This window comes from Pinus tabuliformis, chromosome 4_2 (genome assembly GCF_031772625.1).
Source record: "Pinus tabuliformis cultivar Carrire ecotype Pingquan chromosome 4_2, CPIR1, whole genome shotgun sequence".
NCBI classification, from domain to species: domain Eukaryota; kingdom Viridiplantae; phylum Streptophyta; class Pinopsida; order Pinales; family Pinaceae; genus Pinus; species Pinus tabuliformis.
Genome location: NC_142304.1, coordinates 660,116,039 through 660,142,643, shown reverse-complemented (window position 1 = coordinate 660,142,643; position 26,605 = coordinate 660,116,039). Strand labels below are relative to the sequence as shown.

At 40.2% G+C, this 26,605-nt stretch overlaps 2 protein-coding genes across 6 annotated transcripts in view; both read right to left on the bottom strand.

Annotated features, from left to right (window-relative positions):
- LOC149171135 (uncharacterized) overlaps nt 1–23,356 on the bottom strand; it is a 207,739-nt gene extending 184,383 nt beyond the window's left edge. Inside the window, exons 1-3 of one of the 2 annotated variants that reach the window (XR_016259010.1) lie at nt 23,170–23,356; nt 23,003–23,072; nt 22,260–22,385 (exon numbers count right to left, since the gene is read on the bottom strand). Coding sequence is in view for 1 of the 2 variants with exons in the window: in XM_089424029.1 (XP_089280155.1) it covers nt 22,328–22,385; nt 23,003–23,072; nt 23,170–23,356 (315 nt within the window). In the remaining variant the exon portion in view is untranslated. Of the gene's footprint in view, nt 1–22,246; nt 22,386–23,002; nt 23,073–23,169 lie in introns of those variants that run through there. The other variant, XM_089424029.1, reaches the window with a different exon arrangement.
- LOC149171134 (eukaryotic translation initiation factor 3 subunit D-like) lies at nt 23,261–25,725 on the bottom strand. 4 transcript variants are annotated; one of them, XM_089424027.1, is made up of 2 exons: nt 25,596–25,725; nt 23,261–25,246 (listed from the first exon to the last, which is right to left on the bottom strand). In XM_089424027.1, exon 2 carries the CDS (start codon nt 25,232–25,234, stop codon nt 23,573–23,575), a length of 1,662 nt encoding a protein of 553 aa, XP_089280153.1. In that variant the 5' UTR covers nt 25,235–25,246; nt 25,596–25,725; the 3' UTR covers nt 23,261–23,572. The 4 variants fall into 4 exon arrangements, with proteins under 4 accessions (XP_089280153.1, XP_089280151.1, XP_089280152.1 ...); XM_089424025.1 differs by having other exon boundaries at nt 25,515–25,632; XM_089424026.1 differs by lacking the exon at nt 25,596–25,725 and adding an exon at nt 25,435–25,570.
- Between the last annotated feature and the right edge of the window lie 880 nt (nt 25,726–26,605).

The following is a 26,605-nucleotide window of genomic DNA, read 5'->3' as shown; positions in this document are numbered from 1 at the left end:
AAACAAAGTTCAGGATTCGAACCCATAAGTGATTCAACGCTTTAAGATGATATTTCAACATAAAGAGCATAAACCACAATGATTCTATCATTCTCTTATTAGATACGTAGCAAGTTAACAACTAGTTGATTAGTGTCAAACTCAGATTTGCAATAGTTTGATTATCAGCCCAAGCTTATAACCACTTGGAAGAAGTAAACTGGAAAAGAAACAACTCTAAGCTACATGAAACCACAAGAGATGTAGTTCTTCAACACCAATTGACATTGTATGGTGTGATTTTAGGAGTAAATAAATTATGTGCTTAGTTGGGGACAAGTCCAAGGTGAAACTTGGGCTGTTCTTAACCTTCAAATCTGTTTCATGAACGATTTTCTGCAGAATTCCAGATATGAGATTTATAGAAATATCAACCCAATAGATAGATTATAAACCTTAAAGCAAGATATCTTGGATAATAAGGGTTTTATTATATCTAATAAAATAACAATCCCAAATTGCTTCTAATCAAGTCAACTATAAGTAAAACAATATAAAGTAACAAGAACTTGAGTCAAGGTAAATTTGCCTTAGGGTTTATCAAGAATAGTTTAAAATTTACCAGGAAAACCTTTTGAGTGTAATATATGCAAGTAATACCAACTTCAAGATGATTTCCCAGATAGAAAATAAGATAAAGCTTGACAAAACCTTCGAGTATACAAATTAGTTCCAGTTCTAGTGTAAGATATTTTTTAGATGCATGAAACCTAGACTTTGGGTTTATGTAGATTGTAATGTCCTAGGATAATTTTTCCCTTAGGATTTTTACATTTATCTAGGGTTTGCAGTAAAAATAAACGATTATAAGACAACAGTGTGCATTCATTCATTCAAACAGTAGGCATTATAACAATATGATTTTCAATAATCCACCAGCAATAAATATCTTCCACAGCAATATGATTCTTCAGTCACACAACAAGTTAGGTCTAACTGCCCAATAAACATTGAATGTATCCAATAATCCACTGATTTGCAATATCAGCAAAATAAACCAGCATTCAACTGTAATTCTGATATACTAAGCAACCCAAGCATGCTATATTATTTTTCTGTGCCTCTAGGCTTACTGCATCAGGAGTCCAAAACTTACTCCAAATCCTTATGTCAACCTTAGACAGGGAACCCTTCTGCTTAACTGGCCTGCTGTTCCAAATTCACTGCCAGAATCAGAGCCTGAGGCTCTCAGCCCTGCAGCCTGCCAGTGCCCAGAACGATTCCTCCCTTGCGAGTGTGACCTACTGCTCTCAGACCAGAATGCTTATGCCCAGAACAAACCTCTATGCTGCCTGTGCCCTGCTGCCTTTATACTGGGTCTCAATACCCTGGGAATGACTTCTGCTTAGTGAACAGTCCACCGAACGAGCACAGGAGAGGATAAACTGCAGATCAATTTCTGACTGTCCAATACACAGACCGAATGTTCCAGAGAATGCCTCAATGCACCAAATCAGACCTGAACTGTTCCAAGAAAAATGTTGTGCCAGAACAAGGAAAATAGGTGCCTAGGTAGGGTGGGATCAGCTCCACTGAAACTAAACAAAAAGATTATATAGGGTGGGAAACACCTCCACCAAAGCTAATCAAAAGGAAGGGATCTTAAAAGTTAAAACCCTCAGAGCCTCTGTCTAAAGAAAATCAGATATATTCCAATCCAAATTTATTATGATCAATTGACTCCAACTTTCATTTACTTACAGATTTCTCCATGGGGTTTCTCAAATGTGAGGGGTGGCAACGCAACCCCCAATTTGGGCATTTTTGCCCCAGCCAACCCAAAATTCACCCAATGTTACCCCAAACATTAGAAAATTGGGGTTTTCCCCCTTTATCAAGACTATAGCCTCCAGGGTTGGATAGGCTACTCCGTCCTCCCTTGGCCAATTACTCAATTGGGGACATTACAGTTCCCCCTTCCCAACATTGCTTGTCCTCAAGCAATAGCAAGTTTGGGTGTTGCAAAATCTGTCTCCCTGCTTTCAAGAATGGGGACTGCTCACTTGTCTTCTGGTCACTTCCCAACCACCTGTTCTCATTCAAAATAAGTGACGCAACAACCCTTGGCCTTCCTCCAAGCCTTGTCTTCACTTGCACTATAAGAGTACATGGCAAACTTCTCTGGTGCTGGTGTTTGAGGAGAATACACAATGGAAAATCCATCAAAAGGATCAAACTTGGCACCAAGATTACTAAGTTTTGTATGAGCCTCCGCATAACCCAAGAGATCTTGATCCTTTTGTTCTTTTATCTCTCGGAACTTTGAAGTAATAATTATCAAAATTCAGCCACTCTACTATACAGGATTGACCTCCTGGTGCTCCTGGACCCATGGATGGGTCTGCCTCCACAGGGTCAGGCTCCCCACATTCAGATGCAGCCCTAGACTTCTCATCTTCAGCATTGTAATCATCATTATTATCACCATTTTCATGATTACCTGCAGATCTACTCAGTTCTTCAAGTAGGCTAATTCCTTCATTTACATTTGTACCATTCCCACCTTTTGAGTTATCAGTAAGCATTGCCACAATACATTTACTAGCATATTTTCTTCCTCTCAGATATTCCCCAATTGGTTGTCCTACTGCTTCAAGGAATACACCAGTTGAACCCACAGTTCTAAGTGCTTTAATGGTTGATACATACTCCACTAATATATCATTAATAGAGGCACCAGGAATAAGAAGGCAATAACGTAAAGTAGGAAGAAATGAATCAACCAGTTTTTCAGTGTTGTTCAAGTACTGTTTCAAATCCTGAAGAAACGGTACTTGAACCAGTCTTGGGAGTCATGTGTTGCAAATGACTCATTAAAGCCTGATCAGTCTTGGGAGTCACAAGTGATTCATGAAGAATGACCAACAACTTATGGGCATTACACCATAGTTGCAAAATGACGAAACTGGCATGTACTTGAACAAACAGTACTTAACAACACTGAATCCTGATCAGTCTTGGGAGTCATGTGTGTTTGACCCTTGCAATCCTTTGCAATCTCTGATCCTTGAAATCTGATCCCAACGCTAGTTTGTCCAACGACATTAAACTGAACAGGAACATAGTGATTGTTGCCTGCATTAATCCCAAGTGGGGCAAGAAATTGAGATACCACCTGTTGGTGTTGCTGCCATAACTTTTCCAAAAACTGTTTGTTCTCCATTGAGCCTTAACTGAAGACCCTGGGTCCATGACATCAAACCAATTGTTCACAGGCTAGTAAGGTGAGTCAGCTCTGATACCATTGTAATGTCCTAGGGTAATTGTGCCCTTAGGGTTTTTACATAATAGATTATAAGACGACAGTGTGCATTCATTCGTTCATTCATTCAATGTGCATTATAACAATATGATTTTCAATAATCCACCAGCAAACTGGACCGCTGTTCCAAATTTGCTGCCAGAATCAGGGCCTGAGGCCCTGCCTCCTTGCAGTCTGTCAATGCCCAAAACGATTCCTCCATTCCATGTGTCCCCTACTGCCGTCAGACCTGAATGTTTATGCCCAGAACAAACATCTCTGCTGCATTGTGCCCTGCTGCCTTCAAACTAGGTCTCGATACCCTGGAAATGACTTCTGCTTAATGACCAGCCCACTGAATGAGCACAGGAGAGGATAAACAGCAGATCAATTTCTTACTGTCCAATACACAGACCGAATCTTCCAAAGAATGCCTCAATGCGCCAAATCAGACCCAAATTGTTCCAAGAAAATTGTTGTGCCAAACAACGAAAATAAGTGTCTTGGTGGGGGGGATCAGCTTCCACCGAAACTAGACAAAAAGATCAAATAGGGTGGGATCACTTCTACTGAAGCTAATCAAAAGGAAGGGGTCTTAAAACCCTCAGAGCCTCAGCTCAAAAAGATCAAAGATATTCCAATCTAAATTGATTATGATCAATTGACTCTAATTTTCCTTTATTTATAGATTTCTGTAGCATACCCACCCCTCAAGTTAACATTAGAGGAATGGGGTAATTATATGTTAATTTGTCAGCTCAGTGACAAATTCCAACCATGGGACTAGATTCCTCTTTTCGAGATGACCAATTTTGACTATTGAAGCGCTCAATTTGGACAAGGGAAAGTGTATTTTTGAATTAAAGTCCACATGTGCATATTTGATTAGGTCGGCCCTAAAGCAAATTGGACACACCCTTGAAGGTTATAAATACAAGTCAAGTGAACCTAATTTAAACGACAACATGGAGCATTCTTCTATTCTCTTCTTTCGTTTAGCTCACACAAGTCTGAGGCAAATTCGTAAAGATTGGTTGGCATAGGTCTGAAATAGCAGGGTCTGAAGCTCGCATCTCTGTTTTTAGGGTTTTGGGTCTCAGTGGCAGGCATATCATGGAGAAATTGACTCCAGTCGCGGACATGTCATGGAAAAATTTCGACCTACGCCTTTCAGCTGCATGCATGACACATCTACCCTGCAACTGGAACCTAAAACTTGATTTTCAATTGACCGAAGCTTTCACCCATTGATCGCAGAATTCAGTAGTTGACTATAGGCAATGACAGTTGATTACAAGTTCTTGAATTAGGGTTTTGATTATTGGCATTGTTGGGTTCATCTCTTGAATGTTGTTTAGTTGTTACTGTTGGATAGGCTTATGGTTGAAGATATGGATTGTTGTACTCTCTCTTTGTTGAATCATTCAATGACAATCTAATAAGAAGAAGAATTTGAAAGGTGTTTCCCCGTAGTGGGTTTCGCCCTGGTTTCCGACCAATCCTGGTGTCGCTATGTGTGAATGCTTTTCTTTTATTGTTCCTTTATGTTCTGTTGCATTGATGATGATATTGTTATTTCTATATAGTTGCATATGTTGCTGAATAATTATAAAAATATGAATAATGTTATGATGTTGTGGGCTGAATTTAATATGGAAATAATGAAATGCAATTATCAAAGCAAAGAACAATACAGCCCTAAGAAAAGTACCAGAGGTAACATGGTACCAGAGGTCGGCTAAAGAAAAGTCATTGAAGATTACCCCTATGAAAACAACATTGATGGAAGCAAAAAAAGATTGAGGAGACCTAAAAGAATATTAGGGTTTGAAGAAAACCCTAGGTAGTTTGTGTATTAGGGTTTGATGGATATTATAAGGTTAGGGTTTGTGAGAAACGTTGGTTTATGGCAAAGATTTGAGATATGCTCTCTAGACACCCTAGCATGATCAGCATGAAGATGTTCAAGCACTTGTGACAGATTTGATGTAGCCCTAGATGGGATAGTCTCTATTAGGCCTAGTTGTTGATGAAGTTGGTTGAAATATTGAAGGCAACATTATCATATGGATAATGGATGGTAATGACTCTTTAAGGTTGGTTCAAGAGGGAGATGATCACCTCTCATTAAAGGTAAGTACTTTTCGATTTATGGTGCTCCTTTATGTCTTTACTTTTGTTTATACTTACTGATCTGATTATTGTTTTGATCATTGCTTATACTTCCTGCATGTATATGTGAGTATTTGGATACTTCTAACCTCTTGATGAGATATGATAAATTGATCCTTCTTAAGGATCATCTGAGATGCAGGAAAAGATGGCTAGTGCAGGAAGAGGAGTTATCGTTGCCCATGACAAGGAAGTTGCCAAAGTGCTCCCTCTACCAATGTCCAATAAAAAGATATGCAGGTATTTGAATACTACAAGGTATATGTGATGTATTGTTTCAATGTTATGTTTCAGCCGCAAAATTGGATGGCAAGGTAAGCCCTAAGGTATAATGAATATCACCTTCACAAATGGCTCATGCATGCCTATAAAAGTAAGTTTTATTCATGATACTTATGATGAGATGATGCATATCACCTTCACAAATGGCTCATGCATGCCTATGAAAGTAAGTTTGATTCATGATACTTATGATGAGATGATGCACTTGGTATTGGACAAGTATCTTAAATTCTATTAAGTCATGGAAAAGTCACTTAGAAACATTGATTGGTATACTTGATATTTGGCTAGCATCTTTAATTATAGACATGGTGGATTTCATATAGAAGGCTAGCTCATTGATTCTTATATATGGTAGCTTCATATTGTTTGTAACAAGCATGGTAACCATGATGATAGAAGTATAACTATAAGACTAATATTCAAGATCTTCTTGTTGACCATGGTTAGCTTAGTAATTATGACATATGTTAAAATTGAATGCCCTGACTTGATGGATTGAGTTATGTGATAAAGAAGTGATGTTATGATCATGATTCTTGAAGTATACTCCTATTAGTTATTTAACACTAACCCTTGATTAAAGATTGATGTCATGATGTGATGATGAAGTAGTTGATGCTCACATGATATGACTATGATAAATATATGTTTTTAGAATTTGATATAGTTTCATGATCTAATAGTTCAGTTGATGCATGACAGTGTTATAGATAGGTTGATGTCTTGAATGATGATGATTGTAGTGGCTTCCCATTCAGAGAGAGAAACTCTCCATAAGATCCCTACTCCTATTATCATTTGCATTATATGTATAGAAGATTCTTTACTGTTGAAGTATGATTTCTGGACATGAATAGACTAAATATTTTAGGTTGATAGTTTGCAACAAGTTCTGGTTTGAAAAGAGAGGGTTTTCCTTAGTCTAAGCCCCAACCGCACAGAAGCAAGCTTAAAAGTGTGGTTGTAGCCTCTCAACCGCATGGAAGAAATCCTATGGGTGTGGTTATTATGCCTGTAGGTCACAAAATTTGAAGCTTTATGCATAAAATCAGGAATGTACCAGGAGTATGATAGTCCTATCGATATGGAGCAGACATCAAAAAGTTCTATGAGCAAGGAAGTTTGAATATTCAACTTACAAGAGAGAATGTGAATGTGTGGCCTAAATTTATGTTTGCAAGTGACCAAAATATGCATATCAGTATGTTATTTTGATTTGATCATTGAAACTAGTATATGACAATATTTTATAACAATTGCAAGGGTTTGACAAATTGGTATAGATTAGCAACGTTTGGAGTTTTGACATGATGCTTGATAGTTCATAAATATGCTTTAGAACATTGACATGATGATGATGGTTCATAAATATGTTTTGACTTTTGGATTGTTTGAATTCACAATGATAACAAGTTAGAGTTTTAATCTGATTTGGTACTTGAGGTCTAATGATTTGCCTTGATGACAATGCTATGTTGGCATAGTGGCTTTTTGTGATTAATGTTGGCATTGATTTTGTATTGGCTTCAATGGCTTTGGCACGTTGGTTGAAGTATAAACTATTGTGATTCAATATGAAGTAATATCACAATGAATGGATGGAACTTATATGACTCATGCTCGGTATATGCATGACACTTATATGAATTTTCCCTAATGTATCCATTCACATTTAGTGGTAGAAATGATTCATGCTATGACCAAAATGATGGATTGATAAAGTTGGATTGGACAATACTTGGTCAATCAAAGGTTGTTGTAACTCAGTATTTGGATGTGAGCTCCACCTGACATTTGGAAAAGTTAGTCACTGGGATATTGGCAAAAACTTTTATGATTTTGATATTAGTTTTGATTTGGCATCCTATGGAGCAACTACTAGGTCAAGGGCAACAATGGAGCGATAGCCCACAGTCACCTCAACTAAGGCTCCCTGCTCTTTACAGACTTTCACCAATGGCAGGAGACCCGATATGGGAGGAATCACGATAATGGATAATGTCAGTAAAATGATGAAAGGTGATTCCCAAGTGGGTGTGGGGGCACAAAGACATCCTCATGGGTCTCCAAGTGGATCGAAAAGGCATGTAGATCGTCTGTAAGGGCTACGAGGGCTTTTGAGAATAGGGTTAGGAATCACTTCCTTATCTTATTATTGACTATATATATTCTCGCAATTCCTCATATACCGGGACTCCTCCCATTGGTGAAAGTCTATAAAGAGCAAGAAGACTTAGTTGAGCTGACAGTGAGCTATCGCTCCACTGTTGCCCTCAACCTATTAGTTGCTCTATAGGATCCCCTCCTAGGACCCTTGCTAGTTTGAGCAATAACAAGGCAGGTTGAAGAAACTCTTTGGAGAACTATTTGAGCAAGTTCTGGATATGACAGGGATACTTTGTGATAAAAATGAGCGAGATTTGATTGACAAAGAATCTCGTATATAGCTCGGACCAAGATATCTTCAACCAGTGTTGTTGAACGAGACAAGCTTAGGCTTTTAGTTGTTACCTCTATGAGAGGGAGGATGAATAAGGTATCCTTTTGTAATATATATATTTTGTTCTAATATGATATTTGATTTTATGTCATGCATGAACAGGAGATTGTTGTTATTGAGACATGATGATTACCAAATATGAGCACGATGATATGTTTTTGATCAACAAAGAGCAAGACTAATCGAGAACACTGAGCCAACTCTTCCCCCCAGTCTAAGCTCTCAGGGTGTGGAATTGATAAGGAGGTCTCCTGGGGTTGAGGGAACTCTGGACAATAGTTGTGTGTGATCCCTACTCTTGTAGTAGGTCAGGTATCTCCCCTATTGTCACCCATAGGGTGTGTGTGATCCTTATCTGTTTTGACAAGTCAAGTATCCCCCCCATCTTGGTCTAGCAGAGTATACCCCAATTGGCATCATACCCATAAGTTGGGCTTGTAGGGATTGTCCCTTCTCGTCTAGCAACGGGTTGAGGAGGCTTGGGGGTGTGTGATCCTTACCCAAGCTTTGGTAAGTCGGGCATCTCACCCAAGTTCGGATTATGATGCAAGTGTTCTACCACATGACTATTAAGTATCATTGTTGGGAAGATCAGTGGGCAATAGGATGGGTTGAGATGTGCTCCCTTATATCACCTATTGCTCGATATGGCGTGGAAGATGGTTGCTCCCCCATGAGATTTTGGGTTGAGATGTGCTCCCCGATGTGATTATGGGTTGAGATGTGCTCCCCTATGCGGTTTCGGGTTGAGACTAGGCTCCCCAACGTGGTATCAAGTTGAGATGTACTCCCTAATGTTGTTCGGGATTGGGCTAGGCTCTTCGATGTTGATGTGGGTCGTAGAATTGACTTCTCGCTGATGTTTCCCAAGTGGTAGCATTGGGCTCCCCGCTGGCAGTGATTCCAGGGGTAGCAATGGCTCCCCAATGAATAAAGGGTGGTAGCTTAGGCTCCCCTCCGATATCAGACTCTTCTTCTTTTATATTTGAGAATGTTCAGCATATGAGTAGGAACAATCAAGAGATAAGCATTGATGATATTTGATGACGAGATACTTGAGACATGACATGATTTGATGACAAGATACTTGCGATGATTATGTGATGTAGTTGGAATTTCTCCCTAGCCGAGAGGGAGTGTTAATTTGGCAGCTCAATGACAAATTCCAACCATAAGACTAGATTTCTCTTTTCGAGAGGACCAATTTTGACTATTGAAGCACTCAATTTGGACAAGGGAAAGTGTATTTTTGAATTAAAGCTCGCATGTGCATATTTAATTAGGTCAGCCCTGAAGCAAATTGGACACCCTTGAAGGCTATAAATACAAGTCAAGTGAACCTCATTTAAACAACAACATGGAGCATTCTTCTATTCTCTTCTTTGGTTTGGTTCACACAGGTCCGAGGCAAATTCACGGAGATTGGTTGGCGTAGGCCCGAAATTGCAAAGGTTTGAAGCTCACTTCTCTGTTTTTAGGGTTTTGGGTCTCAGCTGCAGGCATGTCATGGAGATATTTCGACTCCAATCATAGGCATGTCATGGAGAAATTTCGACCGAAGCCTTTTAGCCACATGCATGGCACATCTTCCCTACGACTGGAACCTAAAAGTTGAATTTTCCGTTGACTGAAGTTTTTTGCCAATTGACTGCAGAGTTCGGCAATTGACTACAAACAATGACAGTTGTTTACAACTTCTTGAATCAGGGTTTTGATTATTGGCATTGCTGGGTTCATCTTTTGAAAGTTGTTTAGTTGTTTTTGCTGGATAGGCTTATGGTTGAAGATATGGATTGTTGTCCTCTCTCTTTGCTAAATCATTCAATGACAATCTAATAAGAAGAAGAATTTGGAAGGGTTTTCCCCGTATTGGGTTTTGCCCTGGTCTCCGACCAATCCTAGTGTCTCTATGTGTGAATGTTTTTCTTTTGTTGTTCCTTTATGTCCCACTACATTAATGATAATATTGTTCTTTCTATATAGTTGCACATGTTGTTGAATGATGATTAAAATTTGAATAATGTTATGATGTTGTGGGGTGAATTTAATACGGAAATAATGAAATGCAATTATCAAAGAAAAGAACAATATAGCCCTAAGAAAAATTAACATATATATATATATATATATATATATATATATATATATATTTGTTGCGTTAATAGTTCCATATTTATATATAAACACACACATATACATACATTTGTTATGCCTGGAAAAACCCTACGGCCTCCGCTATCTGCATTAGCCAAATGCTTTCCGGGTGGGTCCCACTAGACACGTCCCCTTGCTTACCCTCTCTCAGCGGTTCCCAATTGTGGTAACCTGTTGAGCTCTCAATTTTGGGCTTACATGCTGCCTCCTAGTAGGCCCTAAGTCTGTCCGCCAAATGCAGCCGCCACCATCTCTGCTCTCGTCACCCTAGTCATATTAACCTGACGCCTTTCTTTACGACACCACCTCATTCCTATGGAGGAACAACATCAGTTGACATGGTTGTGGGTCCTCCTCCCACAAACAAGAACACTATCGAGCTTGTGTGTTTGGCCAGCACAGCCAGCCCATCATCCTGCTTCCTTTACCCCAGATCCTCCTTTGTAGCTCCTCTTTATTTTTCTGGGGTCATGTCGTTGGGCTAACTTGGCTAGTGGAACCCTTCTCCACCAGCAAAATATGCGTGTACTGCCTGCGTGGCATGACTTACATCGTCCTGCTAGTTTACTCCCAACGCTTTTCAATTGCCTCCCACTTTAATCTTCCGAGTGAACTCGTCAATTGACTTAGCAAGTGGGTCAGTCTCGACCAATAACACCCCATCAACTGTGCACACCTGGCCACGTGCCCCCTATATGTCATCCCACTAGGCTTTGCCCGACGTCCTCCATTACGCCTTCTTTTAATTCTTTCGAGCTAGGCATCTGAACTTATGTAGGCAATGGGCCAGCCCTCCAGCCAATAGCAAGATTGTCAAGCGCATGTCATCATGTCACAGCCGACCCATCATCCTGCTTCCTTTACCCCAGATCCTCCTTTGTAGCTCCTCTTTATTTTTCTGGGGTCATGTCGTTGGGCTTACTTGGCTAGTGGAACCCTTCTCCACCAGCGAAATATGCGTGTACTGCCTGCGTGGCGTGACTTACATCGTCCTGCTAGTTTACTCCCAACGCTTTTCAATTGCCTCCCACTTTAATCGTCCGGGTGAACTCGTCAATTGACTTAGCAAGTGGGCTAGTCTCGACCAATAACACCCCATCAACTGTGCACACCCAGCCACGTGCCCCCTATATGTCATCCCACTAGGCTTTGCCCGACATCCTCCATTACGCCTTCTTTTAATTCTTTCGAGCTAGGCATCTGAACTTATGTAGGCAATGGGCCAGCCCTCCAGCCAATAGCAAGATTGTCAAGCGCATGTCATCATGTCACATCATCCCATCGCTCTAACCCAACTCTCTTCGCTTTCACCCCTAGAAATATCCGAGAAAAAAATTCCAGGCTCCCACCTCTGGGCCAAGTCGGTTCCCACACGACAAATCGCGTTAGAGGGGAATCAGGTCGCGTCAATGGAAGGTCGTCGCAGCAAGGGTTTGATCAGCGTTAGGATAAGGTTACCCTATTCCTTCTTATAAGATCAAGGTTACGCTACAACAAGTTTTTTCTTCTCTCATTCTCTGCGATGGTTCGCCTAGGGGATTTCAACCCTGCCTTATTGATGTTTCAGATGGGGATCTTCGCGATCACCCCAACAAGAAGTTTCGCTTCTACATAGTTTTCCTTGATCTTATTAATTGATGTTATGTATTAAAATATTATTTTTCAAAAACTAGTTGTTTATTATGGCCATTAAAGGGTCTCTACATTGCTCTCTATTTAATCTGATGCCAAGATTTGCCTCTTCGTCTTGTCCTAATGATGAACCACACTGGATGGTTCAAAACATGTCAGCAAAACTTCTACAATGTGATTACTACCAAAAGTATTTTCTTAATTGTTCAATATGGATCACAGAAGCTTGAATTCGGAAGTTTTCCTTGAGACGATCGTTTCGACCAGGGCTTTGGCTCAGAGATCCGATAGACCTCTAGATGAACACCAGGGCTCTACGCCAACGTCGACAGTTCATTAAGGCGTTCTGTGGTGCTACCCCTCCTGAGCTTGAGCAATAGATTCTACAATGGGTTCATGGCCTGCTTGCATTCCCCATGCTCAGACAGGGAATTCCAAGCATGGAGGAATAGGCGCTCCTATGGCCCTTACCTACCACAGGCTTGGCGTGAACTCCTAAAAGGTTCCCACCTCGCCTACCACACGCCAATGGTGCCAGAATCTATGTCAAGCCTGCAAGCGTCTCTATGGCGCTACACAGAGCCTTCAAGTGCCTAACCAGCAACACTAGGGTGCTAACAAAAGATATCCAAGCACTGTTGATACATGGTTGAGAGGCCATTTGCATAAAGCGTATGGGGTTACTTTATGTCCCGTTACATTAATGATAATATTGTTCTTTCTATATAGTTGCACATGTTGCTGAATAACGATGAAAATTTGAATAATGTTATGATGTTGTGGGGTGAATTTAATACGGAAATAATGAAATGCAATTGTCAAAGCAAAGAACAATATAGCCCTAAGAAAAATTAACATTATATATATATATATATATATATATATATATATTTGTTTATTTGTTGCGTTAATAGTTCCATATTTATATATAAACACACACATATACATACATTTGTTATGCCTGGAAAAACCCTACGGCCTCCGCTCTTTGCATTAGCCAAATGCTTTCCGGGTGGGTCCCACTGGACACATCCCCTTGCTTACCCTCTCTCAACGGTTCCCAATTGCGCGCTTGGTAACCCGTCGAGCTCTCAATTTTGGGTTTACGTGCCGCCTCCTAGTAGGCCCTAAGTCTGTCTGCCAAATGCAGCCGCCACCATCTCTGCTCTCGTCACCCTAGTCATATTAACCCGACGCCTTTCTTTACGACACCGCCTCATTACTCCATAGGCACAACAGCGGCTGACCTGGTTGTGGGTCCTCCTCCCACGAACGAGAACACTATCAAGCTTGTGTGTTTGGCCAACACAGCCGGTCCATCATCCCGCTTCCTTTACCACAAATCCTCCTTTGCAGCTCCTCTTTATTTTTCTGGGGTCATGTCGTTGGGCTAACTTGGCTAGCGGAACCCTTCTCCACCAACCAGATATGCATGTACTGCCTGCGTGGCATGACTTACGTCGTCCTGCTAGTTTACTCCCAACGCTTTTCAATTGCCTCCCACTTTAATCTTTCGGGTGAATTCGTCAATTGACTCAGCAAGTGGGCCAGTGTCGACCAATAACACCCCATCAACTGTGCACAACCGGCCACATGCCTCCTATATGTCATCCCACAAGGCTTTGCTCGACATCCTCCATTACGCCTTCTTTTATTTCTTCCGGGCTAGGCATCTGAACTTATGTGGGCAATGGGCCAACCCTCCAGCCAATAGCAAGATTGTTAAGCGCATGTCATCATGTCACATCATCCCGTCACTCTAACCCAACTCTCTTTGCTTGCGCCCCTAGAAATATCCGGGAAAAACTTTCCAGGCTCCCACCTCTGGGCCACGTCGGTTCCCACACGACAAATCGCATTAGAGGGGAATCAGGTCGCGTCAGTGGAAGGTCGTCGCGGCAAGGGTTTGATCAGTGTTGTTAAAATCGCGATAAAATCGCGATTTTTTCAAAAAATCGCGATTTTATCACTATCCCGCTTAAATCGCGATTTTTATCCCAAAAAATCGCGGGCTTTTTTTTATAACGATTTTTTCCGAAAAAATCGCGATTTTTATTGAAAAAAGCGCCGAGGCGCGGGGCAGCGGGCTTTAAGTTATGAAAATCGATTTTTTATTAGTCATTTCTGACTTTCGCCGCGCGGAGGAGGAGGAGACGCCTTGTGGAGGAGAGCTGAAGGGTTTGGGAGCGAATCCAAGTGGTTTTAGGAGAAATCCAAGACAAGATCACCAATTTGTCCATAAAAACGGTATGTAGATTAAATTTTTTTTGTTTTCCTTGTTATAAACTTTGTTTTTCATTGTTTTTGGTTGAGAAATTTCATATGGGCACCATTTGTTTTCAATGTTCATTGTTTTTAAAGATTTTTTTGTAATTTTTCATTGATTTGGGATGGGTAACTTGGTATGACTATGGGAACCAATTTTTTTTTTTTTTTTTTCATTTTTTTTAAACATTGTTTATGTTTTTTTATTTTCATTGTTTTTTGGCATTTGCCATTTGGTTGGGTAACTTGGGATTTTGTAAATTTGTAACTTGTAATTTTGTAAATGCTAAATTGTAATTTGTAATCCTAAATTCCTATTTCCTAATCCTTATTTTTCCATAGGTTTGCAAATTCAAAATTCAAAAACAAACATGCCAAGGAAATTGGATCCTTTCTGGGAATATGGTGAACCTAAAGCTCCGAATGATAGACAAAACTTGAATTGCAAGTTGTGTGGAAAGGAGATATTCGGGGGGGTGTACAGGTTGAAGTTCCACCTTGCACAAATCCCTGGACGTGATGTGGGGCCCTGTATAAATACAAATCCTGAAATTATCCAAAGAGCCATGAGAGCATTGGGAGAATTAGAGCACACTAGAGAGGCCAAAGAAGAACTCAAAAGGCAACTAAAAAGGTCAGCTGAAGGAAGTGGGCCAAGTGGCACTGGTTCTACTGCAGCGTCAGTCAATCCGGTAGCTGCATCATCATTTTTTGTTCCTCGAACCACACCTGGTTCACAACCAACTATCGGTTCAATGCTAAAAAGAACTGAAAAAGAACAAGCTGATAGGTTGATGGCAAAATTTCTCCTCTGGAGTGATATTCCTTTCAGCATTGTAAGGAATAATCCATTTTTCCAACCTACTGTTGATGCTATTGCCAGTGTTGGCCCGGGGTACAAAATCCCTTCTCTTCATGATTTCAGAGGCCGGATTCTTCAAGAGGAAAAGCGTGACTGCACCCAAAGATTGGAGGATTTTAGGGCATCATGGGCACAAACAGGATGCACTGTTATGTCAGATGGTTGGACTGACCAAAAGGGGAGAACCCTTTTAAACTTCTTGGTTAGTTGTCCCAAGGGGACTATGTTTATCAAATCTATTGATGCAACTCATCAAATCAAAGATGCAAGAACTTTATGTGATTTGCTGGATGTGTTTATTTTGGAGGTGGGTGCAGAAAATGTTGTCCAAGTCATAACGGACAATGCTGCAAATTATGTTGCTGCTGGTAGAATGCTTATGGACAGGCATCCTACTTTATTTTGGACACTTTGTGCTGCCCATTGTATTGATTTGATGTTAGAGGACATAGGGAAAATTCCCTTTGTCAAAGATATTGTTGACTCATCAAAAAGCATCACAAAATTTATTTACAATCACACATCTGTGCTTAGCTTGATGAGAAAATGCACCAACAACAAAGAGTTGGTGCGCCCCGCCATTACACGGTTTGCGACGAGTTTCATATCTCTTCAATCCCTCTTGAATTCTATGTGGGATTTGAAGAGAATGTTTCTTTCAGAGGAGTGGCGTGCTTCGTCAATGAGCCGCAAACCAGAAGGAGAGGCCGTGTGCAGACTAGTTTCATACCAGGAAGACTTCTGGGCGGGAGTGCAGGAGGTGTGCGCTGTTACTGAACCTTTGGTAAAGGTTCTTCGGTTGGTTGATGGTGAGAAGCCCGCAATGGGCTATTTGTATGAAGCCATGGACAGGGCCAAAGAAGCCATTCGGTCCTACTATGATGATAAGGGAGATGATGGGTTTCAGAGACAACTCCTTCTATGGGAAGTGATTGATGAGCGATGGAACAACACACTCCATCGTCCCATTCATGCTGCTGGGCTTTTCCTGAACCCTGCATTTTCTTATGCATGTGGGTTTGATTTTGATGCTGAGGTCGTGGAAGGATTATTAACCTGTGTCCAGAAGATGGTGAGATCTCCAGAACAACGTATAAAGATCTCTAGACAAATTGAGACATATAAGATGTCAGGTGGCACATTTGGCTTTGAGATGGTTGTCACTGATAGGACGATTAAAATGCCAGGTATTTTTTAGTTTGTACTTTGTAACTTTGTTTCAAATTTCATTGTCTCTTCAAATTCCATTTTTTTCTTATGTTTATTTAAAATTTTATTTGTAATTTTGTTGTAGACGCATGGTGGAAGATGTATGGTGGCAGAGTACCCCTTTTGCAAAAGCTTGCCGTACGCATCCTCAGCCAAACATGCAGCTCCTCAGGATGTGAGCGCAATTGGAGTGTATTTGAAAAAATACACAACAAGAAGCGCAATAGGTTAACACTTAAACATTTAAAATATTGCAAATTTCCAAATAAATTTTTGAATTCATTAAAGTTTTAAACAATATTTTTTTTATAATATTAATTATTAATTATTATTTCATGAACTTTGTACAGGTTGGAGTCCCATAGACTTAATGACATGGTCTATGTCTACTACAATCTTCGATTGTGGGTGAGACAACTAGAGAGGACACCTGATACGGAAGCCATCTCATTGGATGGGATTGACACCACTGCTGAATGGAGGGTTGAGACCGAGAGGCCTCTCATGGATCCCACTGATGATTGGTTAATGCAGGATGAGGGGGAGGAGGAGGGGGAGGAGGAGGAGGAGCAGGAGCAGGAGGAGGAGGAGGAGCAGGTGGAGGAGGAGGAGCAGGAGGAGGAGGTGACACCGCCTACCCGAGCTACCACTACCACCAGTAGAGGACGTGGTCTCCGTCTACCTCAGCCTCCTGTAGCTGCTACTACTAGTTCTTCAGCTTCTAGAGCACGTCAAACTCCACTGCCATTTCCACCAGCACAGGCACCAGCTTCTACATCTAGAGGGAAAGAGAAAGTTGTGCCATTTTCTCGCAAGAGGGGCAGAGGAAATCAATAGGATTAGACTTTCATTTTATTGTATATGACATTATGACATGATGAGATACATTATCATATTTTTTGTTGATATTTTGAGGCTGAGTTGGGACTCAGGACTTACTATTCAGGACATGATTCAATGTTATGTGTGATTTTAGCGCTAGAAATGATATTAAACATATTATATATTAGTTTTTTTATCATATTTATGTGTCAATGTATTTATTTTATGTTGTAGATGGTTTAGATATTAAAAAAATTGAAAAAAAATGAAAAAAAAATGAATATTTTTGTGCCAAACGCTTTTTTCCCGCTTTTTTCCGCTTTTTTCCCGCTTTTGCCGATTTTTTCCGCTTTATTCCCGGCGCCGATTTAATCCCGATCGCGCTTTTAACAACATTGGGTTTGATCAGCGTTAGGATAAGGTTACCCTGTTCCTTCTTATAAGATCAAGGTTACGCTACAACAAGTTTTTTCTTCTCTCATTCTCTGTGATGCTTCACCTAAGGGATTTCAACCCTGCCTTATCAATGTTTCAGATGGGGATCTTCGCGATCACCCCAACAACAGGTTTCGCTTCTACATAGTTTTCCTTGATCTTATTAATTGATGTTATATATTAAAATATTATTTTTCGAAAACTAGTCGTTTATTATGGCCATTAAAGGTTCTCTGCATTGCTCTCTATTTAATCTGATGCCAAGATTTGCCTCTTCATCTTGTCCTAACGATGAACCACACTAGATGGTTCGAAACGCGTCAGCAAAACTTCTACTATGTGATTACTACCAAAAGTATTTTCTTAGTTGTTCAATATGGATCACAGAAGCTTGAATTCGGAAGTTTTCCTTGAGTCGGTCGTTTCGACCAGGGCTTTGGCTCAGAGATCCGATAAACCTCTAGATGAACACCAAGGCTCTACGCCAACGTCGACAATTCATTTAGGCATTCTGTGGTGCTACCCTCCTGAGCTCGAGCAATAGATTCTCCAATGGGTTCATGGCCTGCTTGCATTCCCCATGCTCAAACAGGGAATTCCAGGCATGACGGAATAGGCGCTCCTACGGCCCTTACCTACCACAAGCTTGGCGTGAACTCCTAAAAGGTTCCCACCTCGCCTACCACACGCCAATGGTGCCAGAATCTATGTCAAGCCTGCAAGCGTCTCTATGGCGCTACACAGAGCCTTCAGGTGCCTAACCAGCAACACTAGGGTGCTAAGAAAAGATATCCAGGCACTGTTGATACATGGCTGAGAGGCCATTTGCGTAAAGCGTATGGGGTTCAAACGGCCGCAAGGGAAACAAACCCTTCAACGTTAATGTAACGCTTGCTGTGCGGCATAGTAGCTTGCAACTCAAGCGAATGCAGACCCTGCTAAGCAGGTGATCTTCCATGTAACTGTTTCATATTAATAAAAAGGGCCTCTGAGCCTACGGTTTCCAAGTTTCATTCCAAGTTCTCATGGCTTCTTCTACAGCCTATAACATGACCTAATTCCTGTATATTATTTATTTAAGTGTTGTTTCCCACACAATTTAACATTTCATGCAAAACAAAGTTCAACTCAGCGTTATGGCTTAGTCCTTATTATCATGTGGTTTATTACACAATTGTGCTTCAAATATTCTGTGATCAACACCAGCAAGCTATTCACACAACATTTTATTTCCAGTTCAAAAGCTCATGCTTGCTTATTTTATTTACCAATGTCATTCGTTTCAGAGTAACAACACACACACAAATATATTTAACATATCCATCATTGTCATATCCCCATAGAGGTGTAACCACATGTTCAAGCATTAACAGCACTAATACAGTTCCAAAATCTAGAACTATTACAGTTAGAAAAGCATCATGATTCATCAATAGATAAATAGGATAAGCAGATACTTATCTTTGAATTTGCAGGGCAACTAAGTCAGGGACAAGGACTCTCCACCCAACCATAGACAGTTGCAGCCACAGGGGGATGCTTGCTTAAGGGCCTTGAATACCAACTACCAACTGAAATAAGGACTCCAAAGGATCTCCTTCCTCAATCCCACCAGCTGACTTCCACTTCTTTTGTCAACATAGGGAGTCCAGAGGTACTTTAACTCACCCCTAAGTGCACCCACAGTGATTCACCCCCTTCTAGGGAGTCCAAAATCCACTGTAATAGTAATGCAGTAACCAAAGGTCTTCAGTTAGGTTTTCCTTTGTTGTTGCTCCAAGATTGGCATCTTCCCAGGCTATTATAGGGCTCCAGAGACTAGCAACTCATCCCACAGCCTCTAGGGAACCAGAGAACCAATCCCCTTTTCTTGTCTTCTTGTCTCTTCTCCTCTCTTCTATGCTGCTTGCTGATTGCTCTCGTTGGATGCTCCCTCCCCTGCCTTCTCTGTCTACCTCTTGCATGCATGGGTTCAAATGGGTGCCCCCCAATGAATTCCTGTTGCTATCCTTTTTCCTTGTTTTACAAGGATTCTCTTTTTTCCTCGTGCTTGTTGGCTTGGCATCCTTCTCAACCAACATTTACTGTTGCGTCCTTGTTTCCCTGCAATGCGTCGCCCCTTCATAAATCTCTCATCCTCTTTTCTTGTTGTTGTTTTTCAAGCAACATGGGTCTGAGTACTTTCTCTTGCAACCCATTTAATTCCAAAACCAGTCCCTTGAATTCATGCACCAACCACTCTTTAATGGTTGTCCTGCAATTTAGGTTTCTTTCTATGGACAAGAAACCACAACACCCCAAGCAAGCATCCTCCCCAGCTCTGAAATCCGTGTCCCTTCAACTCGATCCCCTTTTTAAATTTCACATATTTGCAAAAATATTTACAATGTGTTTTATGAGAGAACCATGGGTGGGACTATCACAAATTCCCCATGGGGTTTCTCAAACGTGAGGGGTGGCAATGCAACCCCTAATTTGGGATATTTTGCCCCTGCTGACCTAAAATTCACCTAATGTTGCCCCAAAAATTGGAAAATTGGGTTTTCTCCCTTTGGGGTTGGATAGCATACTCCATCATCCCTTAGCCAATTAATAAATTGGGGACATTACATAGACTAGCTTTTCAACTTTTTATGCAATTTCCAAATTTACATATGCAGTGAAAACAACCCAAAAAATGATAAAATAAACTTTCGATGCACAATCCTAGGGGCCAATTCGCCTTTTAGGGTTTCAAGATAGAAAAAAATATCAAACACTAACTTAAGCTAATTTGGTAAATGAAATAAGCAATTAACTTAACATTAGACTAGAAAAGAAATCTAACCTAAGATCTTTTCAATGTTTCTAATTAAATTTCTTCATGTACCAAAAAGGAAAAATTTATTTTGGTACTTTGTAATTTTGGTGGTTGATTGGATAAAAGAAGTGTTTTATCCAACAAAGGCTTATGTGGTCAAGAAGAAAACCCCTCTTTAAATTTGATCAGTTTTATCTAGGAATTAGGATGAATAGAATAGGGTCAAGAGGGGCAAATATAGTAGTCTATCTAATCAAAATAAACTGTGAAGACCAAGACCCCACAAGAAGGGGTCTTCAAGTGAGCACCTTCACCAACAAGATCAACTATAGCTTGATAAATGTATTCAATAACCTTGGTAGGGTTCCTAGATGGATAAAGAAAGCAAGCAAACAAATGAGAAAGGAGAGGAGTTACTCCAAAATATCTTCCTTCCAACTTCATATCTCTATCAAATTTCAATCTCATCCTTTGTGTGGTTACCGCTAGGTTTTCATAAGACGAGAATCTTCTCAATTTTTTGTTTATGCTTTAGGTGTTGAAAATGGAATCAGAGAGTGCATGGTCATCCATTGCATATGCCCCCTAATCATAGCACTTCAAACTCAGAATACTAGTTGAATTAAGATACGGAATCTGGGGTCATAATTTGATATTTGGGCATCTCTTTTTACATGCAAATTTCTCTTGCTTGTTCCATTCTCAACTTGCAACTTCTTAGGAGAATTACAATTGCAAACATAATCTTAGCAACAAGACATTCGTATTACTTGTCATGTCTTTCCCTTCTCAATCAGTTTATAAAGGCCTCAAGCATGTGCTTTGATGCTCTCTTTGGGTCAAACAAAGAGGGACAAAAGGGCTCCCCCTTTGATGGCTTGTGACATATGCACCCCAAGCTCAAGAGGGTTTGGACCTTCCTAATGTAAAAGCCTAAGGGATGGCCCTTCCCACCAAATGAGAGGTACGAACACTAGAAGGAGATGCCCCTTGGCACGTCTTGGTGCATCATTGTATTCAGCAAGCTTGTCATACTAGAGGAACTACGGGATATTTTCAAATTGTCACATTAACAGTAATGCAAAGGCATTTATGACCTCACGAGAATGTGGTTGGCTTTGCAGGTGGTGGTTTCACTCAAGAGGGTGTGAGCAAAATCCCAGCAGGTGGTTTCACTCAAGAGGGTGTGAGCAAGATCCCAAGAGGTGGTTTCACTCAAGAGGGTGTGGACGGCATCCCAAGACGTTAGTGATTAAGTGTTCCTTTCACCATATAATTATGCCAATGAATTTGATGGTATGGGAATGGGTCTTGCCATTAAACCAATCACTCTTTGTCAAATAGAGTTACTTAAATTACTCAATCAATCATTCTTCACTCTAGAAAGTGATCAAACACAAATAAATCCGCTACCATTTAAGATAATCTTCAACTTGCACTACAAAAAGATGCATCATCATTCAAAGGGAGTACAACTTATACTAGCCATCCAATACACCAATTATGAAAAGGACAAGTTGATCAATCAATCATGAAATGGACACAAAGCAGAAGCATGAGAAAGAAAGAGCATATGTCCTTCAAAACCATGTTTGTCATTGTATTGCCTATGAAAGCTCAACTCAGATTAACATCATTCAAGGAATGATTTTAAGCCTGCATGATGGAAATCAAGCTTCCCTGCCTTGCAAAAGCCTAAATGAAGACTTCCATTTAAATCAGATACCACCACCCATTAAACTTTGATTAATCCAACAAGCTATCTAAATTTGTTATAAGATCCATGCAATAAAAAAAAGGAAAAAATAACAAATGACTCCAGAGATTATTTGATATTTCACACCTGATGGAACAAAATCAAGCAATATAGTGCTGGGTAAGTATAACACTGTTTTCTTTTAACACGAACTCCTACTGCATAACAGTCACTCGAACCCTCAAGTACTCAATCGAGATTTTCATAGAAGACCTACATCAAGAAAGCCATTTCAGAACAACACAATACCCAAGTGAAAATAAGATACTCGAAGATCCTTTATGCTAAATGCTTGAAATAACTTTATTCGTTCCTGCTATTACCTCTGATCATTAAATCATCTACGTATAGATTGATATAAGCAATCTCATTTTTGCTATCATTCTCCATGTAAATATTAGAATATGAAACACTTTTCCCCATTCTTTTCTTTCTGAAATATTGACCAACCTTTGTATACCTGACTGACTCTTGGTGCCTATTTCGGTCCATAATATGCCTTTTTTCAATTTACATACAATATTGATATAATATTTGCCCTAAAAAACAAATACATGTGTTTGTTCGAGATATACAACTTCAAGCTTTCAATTCAAAAAAGAAGAGTTAACATCCATCGGATGCAGTTCCTATTTGAGATAGTATTAAACAGATTCCATTTGTTCGAGATATACAACTTCAAGCTTTCAATTCAAAAAAGAAGAGTTAACATCCATCTGATGCAGTTCCTATTCGAGATAGTATTAAACAGATTCCATTTGTCCATAGATGAGTACAAGTACTACTAACATAAAATTACAAGAAACGGGATGAGTTATGATTTCAAGTACAATATAGAGGTGTTTGAGGCCGGCAACCAGTCAACTCCAGTAAATTCTCCATTAGCTATAACATTCAAATCTGTGAAGAAGCGTGAAAAGAAAGCATCACAGACATTGCATATAAAAAACCAATTAGGGTCTAAGTCCCAATGAAAGGAATAAAATGGAGTTGGTACCAGTAGATTCCAAAGGTGTGCCGCGAAGAAAATCTAGTGATAAAATTTCCCAATCAAGAGTCTCTCCCAGAAAAATCAGTATGCTAATAGCTTGAACAAAAAAATTCTGATCCCTTAAATTAGGTCTGTTCAAACGAGAAAAAATAGCACTGTCAACATGCATCCACATAGAGGCTGCTTTAACCATGCAGCAAAACAACACATAGTATGTCAAATGGTCCTGCAGCTTAAGCTTGCATTCGCTTTCTTAGAACCATTCAATGAGGATAAGAACTCACTAAGAGATCGCATAAGCGTCCCCTTAAATACTCGCCTAAGCCTTCTACCATTAAAAACCTGTATTGCAAAATCAAAGCCTAAATCATATTTAAAAATAGGACCACCGTGCCCAAGGTGCTCGCTCCTACACATCTGCATCAACATCCTTCTCTTCATTTGGCTTGGCCACAGTTTCTTCCTCTGTTGGAGGGGGTACCTGCTCTTCCTCGGGAAGAGGTTCCTCCACATAATCGTTCTCAAATGCATCAGTAGGAACCTCATATATTCTCACCTGAGGCTTTGAAGGATCCTTAACAAAGACATATTTTCCTTCATTCAGTTTTAGACAGAGATCGACAATCGATTTCACAATACCCCACATATTCGAAGTGTTCAAATTAATCTGCATAGCAAATTCCTTGGGCTTGTATCCCTGAACACTCAAAATAACATGGTTGAAGTGATCACGAGGGTGAATTCGAGACACGTAACCCAGCTTCATAACGTCTGCACTTGCAAGAAGAGCTTGAGCTGTCCATTTTGCAAGCTTGTTGGCATTATTCTTGAGCTCAGTTGCCAAAACAGCACCTCGTTGAGTTTCCAGTTTCTGGCGCCAATCAACTCCAGAATACTTCGGATCAAATTCATTGAGAGCATTCAAAGTGAGGAATTGTGTGTTGCCCCTTAAATCCAAAACACTGTGTACTTCACATCTTGCAACCAGTGATACATCCTCATCCAATTTCCAGCGCCTGTACCGATATGCAACAGATGCCACCTCCTCTCCCTCTGAAGCAAACGGGTTGGGCTCCTCAAACTCCACCTTATTGCCATCTCTAATCAAGACCTGCTGTGAGAAGTTCTGGTTTATATACGCCGCCTCAACACTCAGAGAATGTGCAGAGTTGATATCTTCCTTCGTCTCTGGCAAAGGCTCCTGGGATGTCTCATTTACAGACAATAAATCCAGCTGAGACCCATCTCTCTTATCAAAGAACAGCTTGCTGCCGACCTTCTGAACTACAATGTCCCATGAATAGACAGACCGCGGAGCACACATCAATGTAGCCAGGATTGCATCTGTAGCAAATACAGTGGCCTTATCCTCACTTGCGAGTCGCCTGATAACAGGATCGTCAGTAGTGGTTACCTTGAAGAAGTTCCGGTTCTTGAAACGCTCCAGGCGCTTCTCGCTCTTCGGTGCGACTCGATCATACACCCTATCATAATATTCAAGAGCACCACACATCACTAGATCCTCCGGTTCACCAACACTGTAACTCAATTTGGAAAAAGTGGTGAATGGAATCTGATCCAGCATGGTCCACTCAGGCTGAATGTCCACAGAACTCTTGAACACGGCCGCTTCCCTGCGTTGCATATTGTTTCTGTTTTGATGGTAAAACCGATCGCGGCGCTGGCGTTCCTTCTCAGCCTCCCGCTTCTTGGCCTCAACCTCTTCATCCTTTCTTTGAGGAAGCTGCCTCTGCTGCTGGAACCTCCACCTGGGGCCAAACCTGGGTTTTGGCGGGGGTTTTCCATCCACCAAACGAAATGATTCCTCGTCCGCCTCATCAAAAACAAAATCAAAAACACTACTCTCTTGCCCGCTCCTCGCATTGGGCCGAGCATTATAGTTACGGGTCCAATCTGCAACCCTTCCAACCCTCTCGTTTTTTGAGAAAGGAGCATAAGGAACATTCTGCAGTTGGTTTTCTAACATAACAAATCCATCCGGAGGCCCCCAACCATCTGGGTTGTCTGCAACATTTGGAACTTTCAATTGCGGTTGCATTGTTCCAACCATGTTTTCAGATAACTGAAAAGAAAAACATACAACATACAAAACAAGATCTATCAGTGCTACAATCAAACCCTAGACGAGATTTATCAGTGCTACCAGCAAACCTACTTTAAACTTAAACCCTAGATCTCAGTGACACAGCAAGAAGAAAACACTACGTTAAACTGAAACCCTAGATCTCAGTCATCCAGAAAGCAGCAAACCTGAACGATCAAAAAATGCAAATATCCAATCCCCTAAAATCATAAATACAGCCCTGGTATCTTAAACGCTAAAAGAAGACCTTGAATGCTAACTATTGCCTTAGGGGTAGAACTGGGCAAATGTTGTAACCGCCGTGCAAAGTTCAGAGACTATCACTTACAAGTTTTTATATGATGTGATGCCGGTGTCCAATGGTGGTGATCCTCTGCGTTCGATCCCTACTGTTGGTGAGGGCTTCCCTGATTGCACTATATAATAGTGTGCCTATCATCCCTTCTTCCATATCATATAGCTTGTAATCATAATCATATATATTTCAGGGTATATTGTATAGGTTTTACACTTTAGGGTATAAAAGTGATCATTAGCAATGGGATGTTAAATAAAACAAAGGGAAGGATGCAAGTTCTCTCCGTTATGTTGGTTGTGATTTTAGATGAGACAGTGGATTTTTTAAAAAATATTATTATGGTTTTTTTAAGTGTATATTATTAATTCATTGAAGCATATGTTTGAATGTTATTTGGTTGTGGTTAGTTCGTATTTTGTTGGGAAGAATGATTTATTTAGTAATGGGATGTTATAAGTAATTAGGATTATGTGGGATTTTATTTGGATTAGATGTTTTTGGGATAGTGTAACTTTCAGAATTGAAGTTTTTTCTCAATATTTTTTTTGATAAGATTTGAACTTAAGATTTAAGAGGGATTAAATCTCACTTAAACTAACTAGTCTATATCTCACTGATCTTTTGTTTTTATTAACTTATTTTATCATTTTTTTTTATCAAACATTATATTTTTCTTGCTCTAATTTTGTTTTGCACGATATAGAATGTGGAGGAGGGTTTAGAGTGACTTTATCCTCCTCCTCGTTGTTTGGAATAATCCTATTTTTAAGACCATAACATTGTCGAGTATTTCAAGATCATTTCTTAGGGCATCTCTGCAGTGTTTTTTCATCTATTTTAGTGAAATTTACAATTGGTTGGGATCAAAATGGTGACTTCAACAACATGGTCTATCATTGTTGGGACATTTTGATCGCAATGATGATTTACAATTGTTTGGTATCAAATTGGTAACTTTGACAACGTGTTCTATCATTGTTGAGACACATTGATCATGAAGAGCCATTATTAGGACATTTTCATTACGAAAAAAAATGGTG

What these genes read in the sequence shown, in the direction of transcription:
- LOC149171134 (XM_089424027.1), bottom strand. Translation starts at nt 25,234, where the DNA reads ATGGTTGGAACAATGCAACCGCAATTGAAAGTTCCAAATGTTGCAGAC.